Below are 16,965 nucleotides of genomic sequence, written 5' to 3'. Positions count from 1 at the left end.
GGAAACATCATGGGAGAGGTGAGAGTGAAGTTCAGATAAGACATCCTCCTTTTCCTCCTTATGAAACTGGCTATGAGAGGCCACCATCGATAGGACATTATCCTCCGAGATGGAAGGTTCCATTTTGGGGTTTTCCACTACCGATGCTAGTGCATCGCCATGTCGTAGATTTATTATCAGAGACTTAATCTGAGCAAACTCAGAAGTAAGCACATGAACTTTCTTGGTTAATCGTCCTCTTTAAGTCTCTTGCTAGTGGAGGCACTCATTTCTTCCGCACTCCTGCACTTATTCACTGTTTTACGCGGCAGGGACAATGCTTCCGTCAAGAGTCCTTCTTCTGAAGCTAACCTAAAAGCCCTATGCTCCCATGATATGGTGGTACAGTTCATGCAGTCCTCTTCTGTAAGACCCTGTTTCAGGTGCTCTAAGCCTAAGCAGGTGGGACAGCAGTCATGCCCATCATCCTTCTGGAGAGTGGCTCTGCACATGGTGCAGTCGTGGATGAATTGTTCCATTCTGACACGTACAGCACTTCCTGGGGGCTGAGTGAAAACACTTTGTGACTCCTTCAAAAGCCCAAAACCAGGATGTCCTACACAAATATATATAATCTAAATAGCTTATGTAGTAATAGTATGAATAAAATGTGATTTATTTTTCTTTTTTGCAATGCTAACTAATATGCTACTTACCCAAATGTTTGTTGAGTTAAGTCACACAAGCTTATCAAGACCGCTACACAGTGCGCAAATACTCTACATCAGTATTGTACAGCTGATTGAATCTAGTATGCTAGAAAACAGGCTGTTAGCAAACTCATGGCTGTTCCATGGAGTGAAAACACACACTAGCCACTACAGTTCTATTCCAGAAGAATGAGAACGAATTCTGACTCACCAGCCAAGCCATTTTTTTCCATATACCGTCTCCGGAATACACACAGATGAATGTAGCATGGTTACTCACTTGGTTTCCCAGCTGTATCAAATCACTAAACGTATGCAAGTTGTTCCTAATGAATTCAACCTGCAGTCCGCCGCAGCCTCTGGAGGATGCTTTTGCATGTCAGTGCTTGCAATCACAACTACCCATTTCCTGATGATAAATGCATGTAGTGAAATTCAACAATTCAGATTTTATTCACTGATAGAGTTTAGCTAAATAAACCAACAGTTTTGGGTACTGAACTTCTCATTCAAAATATAAGCTTTGACACATGCAGATTGCTTCAGAGTTGTCCTCAATTAAAATGCAAAAATGCCATCAAATGTCATAATAACTTGAGGCACATTTAACCGATGACCATGCAAATGTTGAAGGGAAGCATCACAATTGAAATGTGTACAGTGGAAACACTGAAAAGAAGCATTCATTTCTAGTGCTTGGCAGGTATTCAAAGAAGCATTGTTATTGATGAATACACTTTTCAGAAACCTTCTGCCTTTGATGTCATATCTGTGGTTTTTATTTCCAGTACACAGAGGACAGATTTAATTGGTAGTTAGGAGCAGTTTCAACCACATGTGATGGTGTCATGATCAAATTTATGTATATTAATTTCTGCATAATTTCTAATTGAAGGTTTAAATAACGCAGTCTGAAAACCTTGAGTATGGCAGGTTTTCATGCTCTGTAAAGTCCTCTGTGAAATGACATTTAGGAGCGCTATCAATTTAGGCTTTATCTTGGTTTGATAAATTTTTCTATATGACAAAACTCTCTAAATGAAACAGATCTATGCCATGATGTAAAAGTGGTTGACAAAACTAGCTGACAGAGTATGTCTGCACAGGGACATACACCCATATAGGTAATGTTGGTATATTCTTCTATTTATGAAACACCCCATTTTTTGACTCATTTCAATAGAGTAACAATGTGTGTGGTGAAATGTTTCGACTGACACAAGAACATTTTGTCGTCCCACCACTAAGTTTCATGGAACTATATGGTCACTTGAAGGGAATAAGATGTAATGAACTGAACAACTCAAATTCAAACGAATCCTGTTTTGAATTGTATTCAGAATAAATGGTACTGGTGGGTTTTGAACACCAGTTGTGGTCCCAAAAAGTATTTGGACACTTGAGTCACATTTAAAAATGAATACATTTTTTATTGAAATAAAAAATATCAAATTAAGTGGAATCTGAAATGTTAAGCATTTTTGCAAGTATAGTTTTAACCAAGTGGTCTCAATGTGATTTTTAGTGAACATACAGCAGTGGCGTCGCGAGGCAGGTCTTTCATAGTTACCCCTGGACCGATAGCAAACACCCAGGGGACCCCCAACCCCCTCCAAACAAAGGCAGTTAATTGTTCATAATTTATTGAACCCTCTATTTGTTTTTCTCTTTGTCTATTTAACATTTTTATTCTAAAGCAGCCTACAGCTGACCTTCAGGGAGTCTTCAAGTGTTTTTGACACATACACACACAAACACAAAACCTGTGTTTACACACGCAAACCTGATATAGGTTTACACCACTGAAGCGGTAATCGATTGCATTAGTGAGTTAAAGTTAGGTTTAGCTTCACAAATCACTTCTGTACCCTGCTTTAAAATACTTTTTTTACTCTTTTGCTTTTGTGATTGTAACTTTTTAGTGATATAGATCATTTTTTTGGTCAGAAGTAATCCAAATTTAACCAAAAAGCAACCAGATTAGATTACATAAAATATTTAATCCAAGAGATTACGTTACTGACTGACCACAATTTTAATAATGTATTTTGTAATCAGCACAGCATAAAATATTAATATAAATAAATAAATAAAAACATACAGTATATGTCTATATACACAAATATACACTTATAGGCCTCTTTTTATTCATCATGTAAGTGAGAGCTAATAGTAAAACAAATGTCTGAGGAGTAATTATTAATTTAAAAGAACAATTTTTAATAGAAGAAAAGGATATGAGAACCAGATGATGCTTTTGGTCTCTAATGAAGAACTCTGTGTGTCTCTGTGCATAAAAAACAATGACTGATGGTGTCAGCAGGAAAGGAATAAATTATTTCTCAGTCAAAAACCCTCATAATCTGTTAATATGTTCCATCCTCTCCACTATCTGCATGCATATGATATTCCTACTCACGACAGTCTCTTTTTTCCACATCAGGGGCTTGTGTATGTCTTCCCCAGCTCTCTTGTTATTCAAATCAGCTGTATCAGCCACTTACAATGGGTAGGAAAGACCCCATCACAATCTCTCACACACACGCCCCCTCTGATCTGAGGCCAGAGGTATAGAGGGGGAAAGAGTGAAAGTGAACTCTGATATCAGTAATATGAATGTGACCACAACTTGTCCCAGATACATAACAGGGGCTCATGTCAACTGAGGTTAATAGCTTGATGTTTTTGTGTATGATGAGGGGCTTACGGAAGTGTATCATCAAACAAGACCTCTCAGGGTGTCAAAAGGAACAATATGAAAAACATCAAATATAAAGAAATGATGAGCATCTAAGACTCCTATCTGTGAAAGCATCTCAAGATCTGTGGTTATCCTCCCATAACATACATCCTGAAGACATTCATACATATTTCCATTTACACAAATCCAGCTTTTTGCTAATTTACATATTCAAAAGCCAGCTTACTCTTTCCATTTGGCTGTTACTGCTTCACATTACATACAATCACTAACAAGCACCTTGTTTATCTAGACCTGTTGGTTATAAGTAAACAAATTTTAAAGAAATGACTAAGAAATTTTAAACTCGTTCTAAGAAAAGGTTTAGCATTATTTGTTTGCAGATGACACTTATTTTGATACTTTGTTATATGTGCAATTCACACATTGTTTAAGTTTGACTAACATATTTGAATACTTTTTGGGGTCACTGTATGCAGTCTTTGTTTTAAAAAGTGGTGAGGACAGTGGGACAGTTTAGAGGGGTGTTTGTGAAGTCTTGAAACTCATGAATGTTAATTAGGTAATGCACAGATGATTTCAAATAATGTTGACCAGTGCTGATGAAGTAATCCAAAGTATTTAGAATACGTTACTGACCTTGAGTAATCTAATGGAATACTTTACAAATCTACAACTGCTGTTCCTAGAATGTTGTTAGTCTGTGGATAAATTCATGGATCAACAAATTTCTACACATTATGATTGATTGGACTTGGGGTTAAGTTTTTGCCTTTAGGACAAGGTGTTCCCGGTTCTTATCCACCCTTATATAACTTTTTTATTGTAATAAAGCACAATTACATCTGTACATCTTTGGATGTATATCCTGAATCGGAAAACATGTATTTGCATTTCGCTTGCCGATGTAACTGGACAAGAGCTGCAGAAAAGTGTAGTGAGAGGAGCACATGTCACATCGCCGCTGTCACATGTCACTCTTCCTCATTTATAACAGCCACAATGAGCAATTATCTTAACATTCAAAATAACACATTCCAGTGTTGGATCGCTACTTCTCGTACACACAATCTAAATAGAAACTCCTGCTGAATAACTGGCAATATTTCTTCTGCAATAGACACTGACCTGGTGAAAGCTATTTCAAAAAGTGGTAGGGACGAAATTGCCAAGGCAAAAAGTTAAAGGGACATGTCCCACCCATGAAACTTTGAGAATTATTACACAAAGTATTCACTTTGCATTGTAAAACGGTGGCATGGACAACATGTACTGTATCTACTGCTGCTTGCTGGTGTGTCACAGGAAGACAAGATGAGATAGGAGTAAAGAAAAAAGAAAAAATGGGAGGGGAATGATTGAGTCAGCCACAGCATCTTTGCTCTCTTTTGTTCATCAAAACAACTCCAACCCCCATATTCATGTCACCCGCTCTCAGTCTCTCTGCCCTTACTGGAAGTGGCGCCATTTTAGAATATGCTGATTGCACATCCGCACATCAACGGCTCAGTCAAATGGGTTCTGAATTATCGCACATCTGACACTAAGCTGACATAACAGAAAGCAACACTTGGCCACGTAAATAAACAACCAATAACGCCATGGAGCAGGGCTAAAATTAGCCCACTGTTTGAGGGTGTGTTTGTGTCAGTCATCAAAAATCACATCTTACAGATTTCTAGTGCCATAGAGACATAGATATTAACTGACCAGACGTAAGATGCTAATTCGATTTTGCATCTGTAAATACAAAGGTGCTGAAAAAAAAAGAATTTTCTTCAGTATTTTGTATTGTTTTCCAGTCAAAATCCTTAAAACAAGATAAACTGTCTTGAGATGCATATTTGTGCAAGATAATAAGATTTGTTTTCAGAGAAAATATTTTGAATTGCATACATTTTTTTTACCCCATTGTTTTAAGCATAAACCTAAAAAAGTTTGTTAGACTTACCAAATAAATAAATTAGATAAATTGCCAATAGGCAAAGAAAAATAAACATAAAAAGATACATTTCTCTCACTTAATTGCTCACTTAAAAAAAACATTTTATTTTTATTTTATTTGAATTCTTTTTATTTTGCAGTGTTCTGGTTTTACTGTGGTTTGTGCATATTTTGCATCCTTTATCCACTGGCTATGAAATAGATTGCATGCAGAGACAGCATACATTTTCCCCTTTGCTTTTTGTTGTATATAAACACATTTGTTTCCATTCCCTCAAGTTGATGGCATACCTTCTGATAAACTTTTTCACGTTGTGAGAGAAAATTCAAGAAAGACCTGGTGAATCCGTGGGAGAATAAACCCTCAAGTATTGCTTCTCTTATTTGATTTTCTCACTTTTTCTTACTTTTTCCAATTTACGTCACTCAGACCACATATTAACAGTTTCAAGATAAGTAGTTTCTGAAGTTATGTGACAATGAGAGGCAGAGAGGGAGAGGAACTACCTACAGCGAACAACTCCTCCCAACCACACTGCAAACCTACAAAACCACCCACGACAATACATATTCAAGAACAGAGACCAGAGACAGCAGACAGAGGCCGACAGAGATTAGACACATGACATTCTTTGTGAAAGTGACGACAAGTAGATAAAAGGACCCAAAAGAAAATAAAGAAGATTTGTTTGGAAGAATTAAACATGTATTTGGAGAGGAAAGCACAGTTGCTGGTTGTTCTGGGGTTAGCGCTGGTTTTTGAAGGTGAGCTTTCATGATGGAGTTGTGTGAATCATGGAGGTATTGCTTTATTTCTCTCTGATTGCATTTGATGTTTTCTCCCTCAGAGGTGCAGGTGCATTACTTGTGGATTTTACATGGGAGATGTTTTCTGCATGCTTTACAGGTGGTGAGAGTCGGAATCATGAAGTGTTTGTGGCGTATGGGTCTGTAGCTGTGCTGCCATGTGTGGATGAGCCCTCTGTGCTATCACGTCCTACTGCAGTCTACTGGAGCAGGATAGTTGACAAGTAAGATCTATGCTTCCATCCATCCTTCCTTCTATCCATCCATCCATCCATCCATCCATCCATCCATCCATCCAACTTATTCTAGAGACTATCCAAACAACCAATGCTGATGACAATGTTATTTAGAGGTTGGGATCTGTCATCCTATTTTATGAAACAAAAGCATATGTGTAAATCTAATGAAGACATGCACAGTATGTACTGTTCACCTTTCACCTCGTTATTCATGTATTGCATGAAGAACCTGATTTTTAGGACCATTCAATATTTTACATAATTCTTTTCATTTATTTTCACAACCATTGAGCACATTTCTCCTCCAAATATTCATTAATGTAATGCATTCAGAAATTGTATTATTTATTTATTTTGTTTTTGTGTTTTGTATTTTCCATTATTCTCAATGGCGATTCTCATTCATTAAAAAAAGAAAGTGACAATCTATTAAGACATTTTAACATAAGCGCATTTAGGATGGGCATTTAAAAAATTATCTCTCTGTGTTCTTTGTACTCTTTCTGTCTTTCCTAGTGTGCGGAAGTCAGTCTGGCGGCGAGAGAAGAGTGGGTTAGAGTTTCGACCAGTGACAGACCCATCACGTGCTTACTGCCCCTATCCAAACTTTGGAAAGGGGGATTACAGCCTTCACATCACTGGAATGACAGATAAAGACGGAGGAAAGTATGTCTGTGAGGTGGAGGGAAATACTCGGATGGTAAAGAACATCATGCTCAGAGTTATTAAAGGTAATACTCACACACATTCACTTCCCTTGTGACAAGCCCCTGGCTATGTTCTTTCTTTGGAATTAATCAAATCAATGAAAGTTAAGAAGTATCCTCATGAATGTCTTTCTGTCTCTTCACAGTGTCCTTTTCTCCTGCCATTGCGGTGGAGGGCTCGGTAATGGAGGTGACGTGCCGTATCAGTCCTGAGCCAGAATTGGGAAGACAGCAAGTACGCATGAACTTAAATGGCAAATCAACTAGTAAAAAGATCCTGTATAACGTGTCTCAAAGAGATGCAGGAAACTGGACCTGCCAAGTTTCATACAAAGGTGTATCAGGAGAGGCAACTGCATCCCTACAGGTCAACGGTGAGTGATTATATAAAACTGAGGTCTTGGGATTATTAAAACTGGGATTATCATATCTCCAATAAATGTTTGAGAACAAATTAAACTGCAATAAAAGCTATTAGCCAACAATGGATTAAGAAAAATAAGCCTAAATGAATGGTGAATCAAATTTTTCCTTACCCCATAAATAGTTATTCGTGTTTTAAGCTATTTTGTTTTTTAAATTTACTGAAAACAAGACTTAAAATGTTATGTCAAGTTCACTAATCTTGCTTTAAGGATGTTTAGATATAATTACTGGAAAACAAGTCAAACATACTGAGTAAGAAAGTCATAACCCTAACCCTAACCTTCAAAAATGTTGAAGACTCAGATTTTAAAAAATGCCATTGTGCGCATGATTAAAATGAACTTCTGCTGTTACTCAATTTATAAATCCACCCCTCTGCAGGAATCATCACCCCGCAGAATGACTCTTCAGTGGTGTATGCCGCAGTGGGCACCTCTGTCTCCTTACCCTGTGTCTTTACCGAGGGTCCAATCCCAAACTCTGTGACCTGGGCGAGAACTTCCAAAACAAAACCCTCCTCTCTTCTACTGCCTTCATCTTTCAACCAGTCTCTTGGGTCTTCAGTGTCCCTCCCTTCTTGGGAAAGATCATCTTGGATAAAAAGTGTGGAGTATGGAGATGAAGGGATATATACATGCTCAGGAATGATGGAGGGATTGAATGGAGTGAGAATTAAAGTGCAACGAAGGATGCAGCTGGTTGTTACTCAAGGTGAGTGGAATCATGCATCACTTCAAGCTCAGAATACCCCAAGATGGACTATAAGAATATGTGACTTTATAAAAGCACAGACAAAAGGCCTGTTCACAGATGTGGCTAAACTCTATTTAAGCTCAATTTATTTTTAATAAAAAAGAATATTTGCAAAGAAATCTGTGCAACACAACGCTTCCTTAATTCTCTAAACAAATAAAAAATAGAAGAAAGATATAATACCTTTAATGAGTTGTTCAGCATTCCACAATTAAAAATCAAATTAGTCTTTGAAAATGTGACAAATTATTACAATAGGCTGCAACATTTCAGATTCAATTCATTTATAAAAGAGAAAATAAAGAAACTGGAGCACTGCAAGAAATGCTATATTTACTGAAACAGTTATGTTTCGGACACATTATTGAATTATAAATAATATTGGATTTCTGGCAAGAGCAATGTGTTTTTTTCTTCTCTGTTCATGAAATGACATTTTTCAAAAATGACAATAATTTTTCGGATTCTGAACAACTAATGCAAGGTATTCAAACTTGTATCGTTTATTTCCTGTGTCCACAACCTGCAAGCATTCAGGTGTGTGAGGGTTATTTATTGTAGAATCATAAAATGACTGAACTCATATCCTGTGTTGTGTGAAAGTTTGAAAATCTGAATTTCTCTCTTGTTTTACTTTAGTTCAGAGTTCCTCTGCATCGAGCAGTTATGGACCTGTGACTCTGACCTGCCACCTCAGCGACTCCAGCGGCATCACTTATTATGAATGGCTCCGTGTAACCTATGGAGTAAACAACACTCAAACGGTGACCTTTGTTAAAAAGTCAAAGGACCTCAGGATTCAAAAAGTGACAGAAAAAGACATTGGTGAATGGGTGTGTCGGTACTATGGGATGCAAGGTGTTCTGGGCAACATAACTTATCAACTTCACATGACGGGTAGGTTAAACACTTAAATAGAGAACCGTTATGCATAACAGACCAATAAATTAAAGAGTTCCTTTGGAATCAGTATATTCATGGATTAATAAAACACATTGCTCTGTTTTGTTGTTTTGTACAGGTGCTCTAATGGGTGAAAGGGAGTCTATGTCTGGAAAAAATGTGGCTATGGTGATGGGATTAGGATTTTTGTTCTTGGTGATATTCCTGATTTTGCTCCAGATGTACAGAAACTATCGCAGGGTAAGTTCAAATATTCTTTAAACTTGCACGCTATCATCTGTTGATTAAATGACAACATTTACATTCACTTATGAAAGTTACTTTATATATATACATATCTATATATTTCTATTAAAGTTTTATTGAAGAGATATTTTATTCTTTCTAAAGGCATGTCTATTTGATCCATATAAAAGCACAGCAATGGCCATTTATTTTTAATTATTTAACCAGTTAATTGAAAAAAATTAGCAACCAGAACAACAACCTCATGTTCCTCTAGAATGCATTTTCAAAAGTCTGGTTTTCACTCTCATTCTACATTGTAAAAACATGTTTAGTCAGGTAACCTAAAAATGTGGGTAACATCTAAGTGGTATTGATCAAGATTATTAGACTAAATAAACCTAAAAATGTGTTTACACCAACAAAAGTAATTATGTATGAGCAAAATCAAGTATAAATAGATCATTGAGGTAACAATTGCAGGTTACTACTTTTTACAGAGTATCTGTTTCATCTTCTGTCTATCTATTCCTCCTTGCAGAAGAAGATGATCCTTCTTTACCCAGCAATGGAAACCATCGTCCATCAAGCTGCTACTGAACAAGAGAGGAGAGAAAAGTGCAAAGCAAAAATAAATGAAGCTTGCGGTGGGGAGACAAAATCAGAGAGTGTGTGAATGTGTTGGTTTTCTTTTCATACAGGTTGTGTGAGTGGCAGAAACCTTTGTGCGTAACTCTATATGCGATTGTATGTGGATGTTTGTAATGCAGACAACTGTAGCAGTCCACTTAACTGTAAATATGTCATGTGCATATAAATGTAGACATGTTGTATAAACTCATTTCTGTACAAATATAATTGCAAATAATAATGTTTTTCTACATATGTAACTAAAGCAATAAAGTGAAAACATATTTAATCAATATTATTTTAATTTAAGTCTTTTTTGTGTACATACAAGTTATGAACATAAAATGCAAGTCTTTTAAATTGCTATATGTGGTCGAATAATATATAAAGAGAGAAAACATTCTGTACACAAATACATTTAAGTGCACATATTTCTAACTATAGATAACATTTAGTTAAAATAAAATGCAAGCTTTAGATATTTGAATATATGCATAATGAATACATACAGTATATTGCTATTTAACTATGACAGTCATGCAACAATCATTAAAGAACATTACAGAACATACATTATATATTATATTTATACACTGCTTTACACACAACTCTGCTCCCCTCTATACATGTACAAGACAAAAGAGTTGAATACACTAGATCTCTCCACACTTATCTACAACTCACTGCATATCTACACCTCACTGCATTCTCCATAGTCCTGTCTATCGGATCTCTTTGGCTCTGATCTCAGAGGGTCATTTGTGGTCAGTGTCTGATCAAACCAGTCTTCTTCATCAAAGTCCTGAAAGTCAAAAACCTCCTCATCATCAAAACACCAGCCAGGCCAGTCCACACTGATTCCCTCTGGGACATTATTGCTGCAAGAGAAAGAACAGGGGATAATAGATACAATTCTTAAGAGAGGAGTGTGTGTGTGTGTGTGTGTGTGTGTGTGTGTGGGGGGGTAGAAGTTTAGAAGAAGTTTAGTTAACTATAATAACATTCATTCATAACATTAAGAAACATAATAAAATAATTAAAATAATAACATAATGTTCATTACACACGTTATTATAAAGTGTTACCTTGTGGTCGGTGTAACTCTTGGCATGACTACATACAGTTCATGCTGCGTACATATTTTTCAGGCACTTTAGAGAAAGCCTGACCCCTATTGGTCCTCATGGAGAACTTTATTTACAAGACTAAAAAATGTATATGTAATAGATAATGCAGCAATAAAGCTTTATAACAATGATGCGATTTTCATACAGTTTCCAGGCAAGATGTAATTTAATAATTTACAGAGAATTGTTCGAGACTGTACACAGATGAATTGTGTGTGGGTAGAGAATAGAAATAAAGCACATGAAACTGTCATGTTTCCCAGCACAGAGAGAGACCTCTCATTTTACAGTCATATCTCACAAATGTAACAAATATAATTGCTTAAAATGAAAATGATAGATTTACAATAGGCAGTAAGGGTTATTTTGGGGTATAACTTAAGATGGGAAAAAATTATATCTTAAGTAAAAAAAAAAAGTGCCAAGCAACAAGACTCAATATAATATTTAAAACAAATTTTTTTTGCTGATGTTTCTTCAAAACGATAATGTAAATTACTTTTCATATGTTAAATAAGTAACAGCACTTTGGTGCACTTACACACAGGCAGGACTGGTCAAATATGTTTTTTAAAGGTGAAGAGTGTCATTTTTGCACTACTAGTGGAACGGAATTACAAAAGTGAAGTATGTTTTTAGACAACCTTTGCCAATACCCCTTAGACTAATCACACCCTTTCACACTCTCAATGGACAAATAGGCCATACTAAATAAAAGGTTTTAAATGTCGTAATGAACAACACCACTTTAACAAACACAGAGATATCTGGTTGTCCGATAACATCACCTCATGTGCTGGGGGATCCAGCACATGAGGTAGAATGGTTTTTCTGGTAACTAGTAAGCGTAACAATACAAATTCCAAGTATCTTGCAAATTTATCTGAAGCTCGACAGTAATGAGCTAACTTGAGTGTTCCAATTCCAAGCATCTTGGCAATTTGGCATCTCCATTGAACCCCACAAATTCCCCCAAAATCCTCCAGCTTGTAAATCCAATATTCACCCTTGTTTCCATCTCTGTGTCTTTCAAGAAGTCATAAAATTTTGCCGAAACTACATTTCTTTTCCTCAATAACACATCTGCCATGGATGTTTATATTCGCCTGGCTGAACAAATAGCCACGATCCAAACTCATGTTATAGGTTGAGTTAGAAAGGTATGCGTGGAGCAGAGTGGGCTACTTAAAATAAAAACATCCATGTTTTATATTGCCTGGGAGGCTCAGTGTTTATACTTGGGTGAGCTAATCCCATGAATGGCTTACTAATACGGTGAAACTCGAAAAATTAGAATATCGTGCAAAAGTTCATTAATTTCAGTAATTCAACTTAAAAGGTGAAACCAATATATTATATAGACTCATTACAAGCAAAGTAAGATATTTCAAGCCTTTATTTGATATAATTTTGATGATTATGGCTTACAGCTTATGAAAACCCCAAATTCAGAATCTCAGAAAATTAGAATATTACATGAAATCAATAAAAAAAGGATTTTAAATACAGAAATGTCGGCCCTCTGAAAAGTATAATCATGCATATGTACTCAGTACTTGGTTTGGGCCCCTTTTGCATTAATTACTGCCTCAATGCGGCGTGGCATGGATGCTATCAGCCTGTGGCACTGCTGAGGTGTTATGGAAGACCAAGATGCTTCAATAGCGGCCTTCAGCTCTTCTGCATTGTTTGGTCTCATGTCTCTCATCTTTCTCTTGGCAATGCCCCATAGATTCTCTATAGGGTTCAGGTCAGGCGAGTTTGCTGGCCAATCAAGCACAATAATACCATGGTCATTGAACCAGGTTTTGGTATTTTTGGCAGTGTGGGCATGTGCCAAGTCCTGCTGGAAAATGAAGTCAGCATCTCCATAAAGCTTGTCTGCTGAAGGAAGCATGAAGTGCTCTAAAATGTCCCGGTAGACGGCTGCGTTGACTCTGGACTTAATAAAGCACAGTGGACCAACACCAGCCGATGACATGGCTCCCCAAACCAACACAGACTGTGGAAACTTCACACTGGACTTCAAGCATCTTGGATTGTGTGCCTCTCCATTCTTCCTCCAGACTCTGGGACCTTGGTTTCCAAATGAGATGCAAAATTTGCTCTCATCAGAAATGAGGACTTTGGACCACTGAGCAACAGACCAGTTCTTTTTTTCTTTAGCCCAGGTAAGACGTTTGACATTTGAAGCCCATGTCCAGGACCCGTCTGTGTGTGGTGGCTCTTGATGCAGTAACTCCAGCCTCAGTCCACTCCTTGTGAAGCTCCCCACACATTTGAATGGCCTTTTCCTGACAATCCTCTCCAGGCTACGGTCATCCCTGCTGCTTGTGCACCTTTTTCTTCCACACTTTTCCCTTCCACTTAACTTTCTATTAATGTGCTTTGATACAGCACTTTGAGAACATACAACTTCTTTTGCAATTACCTTTTGAGGCTTTCCCTCCTTGTGGAGGGTGTCAATGATGGTTTTCTGCACAACTGTCAGGTCAGCAGTCTTCCCCATGATTGTGAATTCAACTGAACCAGACTGAGAGACCATTTAAAGGCTCAGGAACCCTTTGCAGGTGTTTAGCTGATTAGAGTGTGACACTTTGAGCCTACAATACTGAACCTTTTCACAATATTCTAATTTTCTGAGATTCTGAATTTGGGGGTTTCATAAGCTGTAAGCCATAATCATCAAAATTATATCAAATAAAGGCTTGAAATATCTTACTTTGCTTGTAATGAGTCTATATAATATATTAGTTTCACCTTTTAAGTTGAATTACTGAAATTAATGAACTTTTGCACGATATTCTAATTTTTCGAGTTTCACCTGTAGTTGTCAATGAACAACAAACTGGGATAGTAGAACATAGTTTGACATCAAAAAGGTTACATACTTCCCCTTTTAACTGCCACATCCTTTAATAACAGCCTCTTTGCAAAGCCTGCATTACATTGCGAAAGATTTACAATTTACCACAAAAACCGTTAAAGGGATTCTTCACCAAGAAATTTACATTTTGTCATCATTCACTCACATTAGTCAGATAACTTTCTTCAAAGGGACACAAAAGAAGATGTTAGGCAGAATGACATCCTCAGTCACCGTTCACTTTCATTGTATGGAAAAAGAAAGATGTAATGAAAGTGAATGGTGACTGAGGGTAACATTCTAACTTCTTTTGTGTGCCATGGAAGAAAAAAGTTGTACGGTTTGAAACAAAATGAGGGTGAGGAACATTACCCATTTATTGCAGTGTAGCAGAACTCATTCACCATCTCAGTGGTGAAGAACGTAGACTCACCTCTCGTTCGTTACATCCTCATATCTGTCCACGTTTCCCTCTCTCCAGCTCCATGCATAAATCATACTGCGTACTCCTGATTCCTCTTCCTCTACCTCTCTCTCGCCATCACTGGCTGATGGTATTGGAGAGGCTGAGAGTGTTGGAGAATTTTGGAGAGAAAAAGTACTCCCTTTTGCCTTTCCCTCACGTTTTCCAAATCCACGTTCCTTTTCGCGCTCCTTTGCTCTCTGCAGCAAATCCTGGAGGGGAGAAGGGTGAAGTTGGTGGTCCAGACCAGGTGGAGGCGAGGGGCTGAGTCTGTGGTCAGGCAGAAAGGAAGAGGGGTTTTGGATGGACGTCCATCTCTGTCCCTTCAGTTTGGGTTTCGTTTGAAGGTTCCCATCATCTGTTTGCTCATGCTTAAAAGGAGTCTGTAGATCTGGTGATGGTCTCACTTCAGGAACTTGCCAGAGGACACTTTGGTTGTTCTTTAAAGATCCCAGCTTTAACACTCTGTAAGTATCCTGGGGTTTAATGGAAGGGTTGGAATCCCTTGGCTGGTTGACATCAGAGTTTGTTTTGGGAGCAAAGTCCAATGATCCATCCTCACCTGAATCCATCCTGGAGCTATCAGGTGAGACAGAAGGTTGTGAATTATTGGGACGCTTTCTACGTAACCGGGGAGACTTCATCTTCCTGGAGAACATGCCGGATTCTGTGAGAAATCCATCATCCTCCTCTGATTGGCTATACAAAGATTTCCTCTTGGTTTCTTCATCTTGCAAATGTAGGTCTATTTCTGCAATTACACCATACTGTGTTTGATATTTATTTGATAAAGAAGTGCTTGGTGTGGGTTGGCTAAAAGTGTCATTTATTTCAGTATGTCCACTGGTCAACAAAGATTGTGGTATATTTGACTGGTTTTTCACAAGTAAGTCCCGCTGTGTAATGTTCTTAGAATTCCATGTAACTCGCCTCTCTGTAATCTTCTTAAATGGGGCATCTCCGTCTTCCCATTGCTTCCCATTACTATTACTTCTCTTTCTCCCTTCAGTTTTTGAATCCTCTAAAGCAGTCAGTACACTTTCATCCTTTTTTGCAACCCTTCCATGAGCTGAATGGTTCAGACCATTCTGTTGATCAATAAGTGGAGAGCTCTTACCCTCCACCACCTGTTGAACATTACTTTTTTCCACTTCCTTTAATGTTTGTGTTCCATTCTCAGAGATGCTTTCCATTTGCTTCAATGGGTGAAAATCACTGTAAGAATCAGATTGGCTAGTAGAATCAGCTTTGACTTTAGTAGCCAGTTCGCACTCAGTGAGAGTTCTTTCTAATCCATTTAACTCAGTCTCATCTGTTGTCTTCAGTGTTTTGTTGGCCTCATCTGTTTTCCTCAGGGTGTATAAGGCCATCTATTAATATCAGGAAAAACAGTTTATAATACAAACCTTCAAGTATGTCTGAGAATTTTGAGAGATTCTGATCAAAACATTAAAGTAATTAACATTTCCTGTGCCACTATTGTGACCAGACAGAATTGCAACAATAAAACATAAAATAATGTTTTCAAACAGGTAATTTCCAGATCATTACCCCCATTGCCATTTGTCGATACAAACAAACAGTCCCATCCCAAACTCACAAATGGCTAACTTATTAAGGTGTCTTAAGCTGGCGTAGGAGAAATTCTCCACTGTAAATGGTCCTGCTTGACCCGCTCCAAACGGGATTTGAACCAGAGTCTCCGGCATGGAAGGCGGGTGCGCTAACAAGGAGGCTAAAGGCTACAGCCCCTAGCATTAGTCGCTAGTGGACCTCTTGAGGTCAAGGGACATATCGCACAGCTATCACGTACCAGCAGGCTCCCAATACATACGCATTCACAAGAGCGCTGAGTTCACATGGTCTCTCGTGTGACGTATTTGCGCTGATATACATACTGATACATAATATACAGATCTAAACCAAAACCAACAAAGCTTCTGTATAGCATTCCTCATTCTCAGTTGAAAACAGCGCTGTTCTTTCGGGTGTGTCACACGTATGTTAGTTCTAACGCGAACATGTCAAAGCGATTACTTCACGTTCATACCGCTGCTGACTGAAAGCAATGGATAATAGTTCAAAAGTATTTAAATATATTTAGCTTCAAAGGTCGGATCACCATCCACTTGCATTTTAAGTACCTAATGATCTAAGACATTTTTCATATTTTCTTCAAATGTGTTCAGGTGAAGAAAGAAAGTCATACACACCTGGGATATCATGAGGGCGAGTAAATGATGAGAAATGTTTCATTTGTGGGTGATCTAACCATTACACAATTTTTATTCTCAAGTAAATTGATTTTGTTTTAAGGATGTTTAGATATTTGCACTGGAAGGCATGACAAATATTGATTATGAAAATATTTTTGTTTTGTTTTTTGTAGTGCACCTCACCTTTAAATGCCACATGAAAGTCTTTTCATTGTTTATAAAAGTAGAATGTTATGCATTCATGTAGGGATGATAAATGGCAGCTTGTC

The 16,965-nt window shown here is 37.6% G+C and overlaps 2 protein-coding genes across 3 annotated transcripts in view; one reads left to right on the top strand and one right to left on the bottom strand.

The window, feature by feature from the left end:
- Positions 1–5,927: 5,927 nt before the first annotated feature.
- Positions 5,928–10,218, top strand: LOC127658437 (lymphocyte activation gene 3 protein-like). Its single transcript, XM_052147730.1, has 8 exons — positions 5,928–6,099; positions 6,242–6,365; positions 6,897–7,111; positions 7,234–7,461; positions 7,895–8,224; positions 8,906–9,163; positions 9,288–9,409; positions 9,936–10,218. Exons 1-8 carry the CDS (start codon positions 6,039–6,041, stop codon positions 10,068–10,070), a joined length of 1,473 nt encoding a protein of 490 aa, XP_052003690.1. The 5' UTR covers positions 5,928–6,038; the 3' UTR covers positions 10,071–10,218.
- Positions 10,219–10,354: 136 nt separating this feature from the next.
- The window catches only part of LOC127658224 (pleckstrin homology domain-containing family G member 5-like), a 29,115-nt gene continuing 22,504 nt past the window's right edge, over positions 10,355–16,965 (bottom strand). For both annotated transcript variants that reach the window (XM_052147396.1, XM_052147397.1), the window contains 2 exons: positions 14,451–15,850; positions 10,355–10,902 (listed from right to left, as the gene is read on the bottom strand). In XM_052147396.1, coding sequence (XP_052003356.1) covers positions 10,716–10,902; positions 14,451–15,850 — 1,587 coding nt within the window. In that variant the 3' untranslated portion in view covers positions 10,355–10,715. The remainder of the gene's footprint in view (positions 10,903–14,450; positions 15,851–16,965) is intronic.

The sequence above is a fragment of the Xyrauchen texanus genome, chromosome 17 (genome assembly GCF_025860055.1).
Source record: "Xyrauchen texanus isolate HMW12.3.18 chromosome 17, RBS_HiC_50CHRs, whole genome shotgun sequence".
Taxonomy (NCBI): domain Eukaryota; kingdom Metazoa; phylum Chordata; class Actinopteri; order Cypriniformes; family Catostomidae; genus Xyrauchen; species Xyrauchen texanus.
Note: the sequence above shows the minus strand (reverse complement) of the source record. Positions and strands in the feature narration are given on the sequence as shown.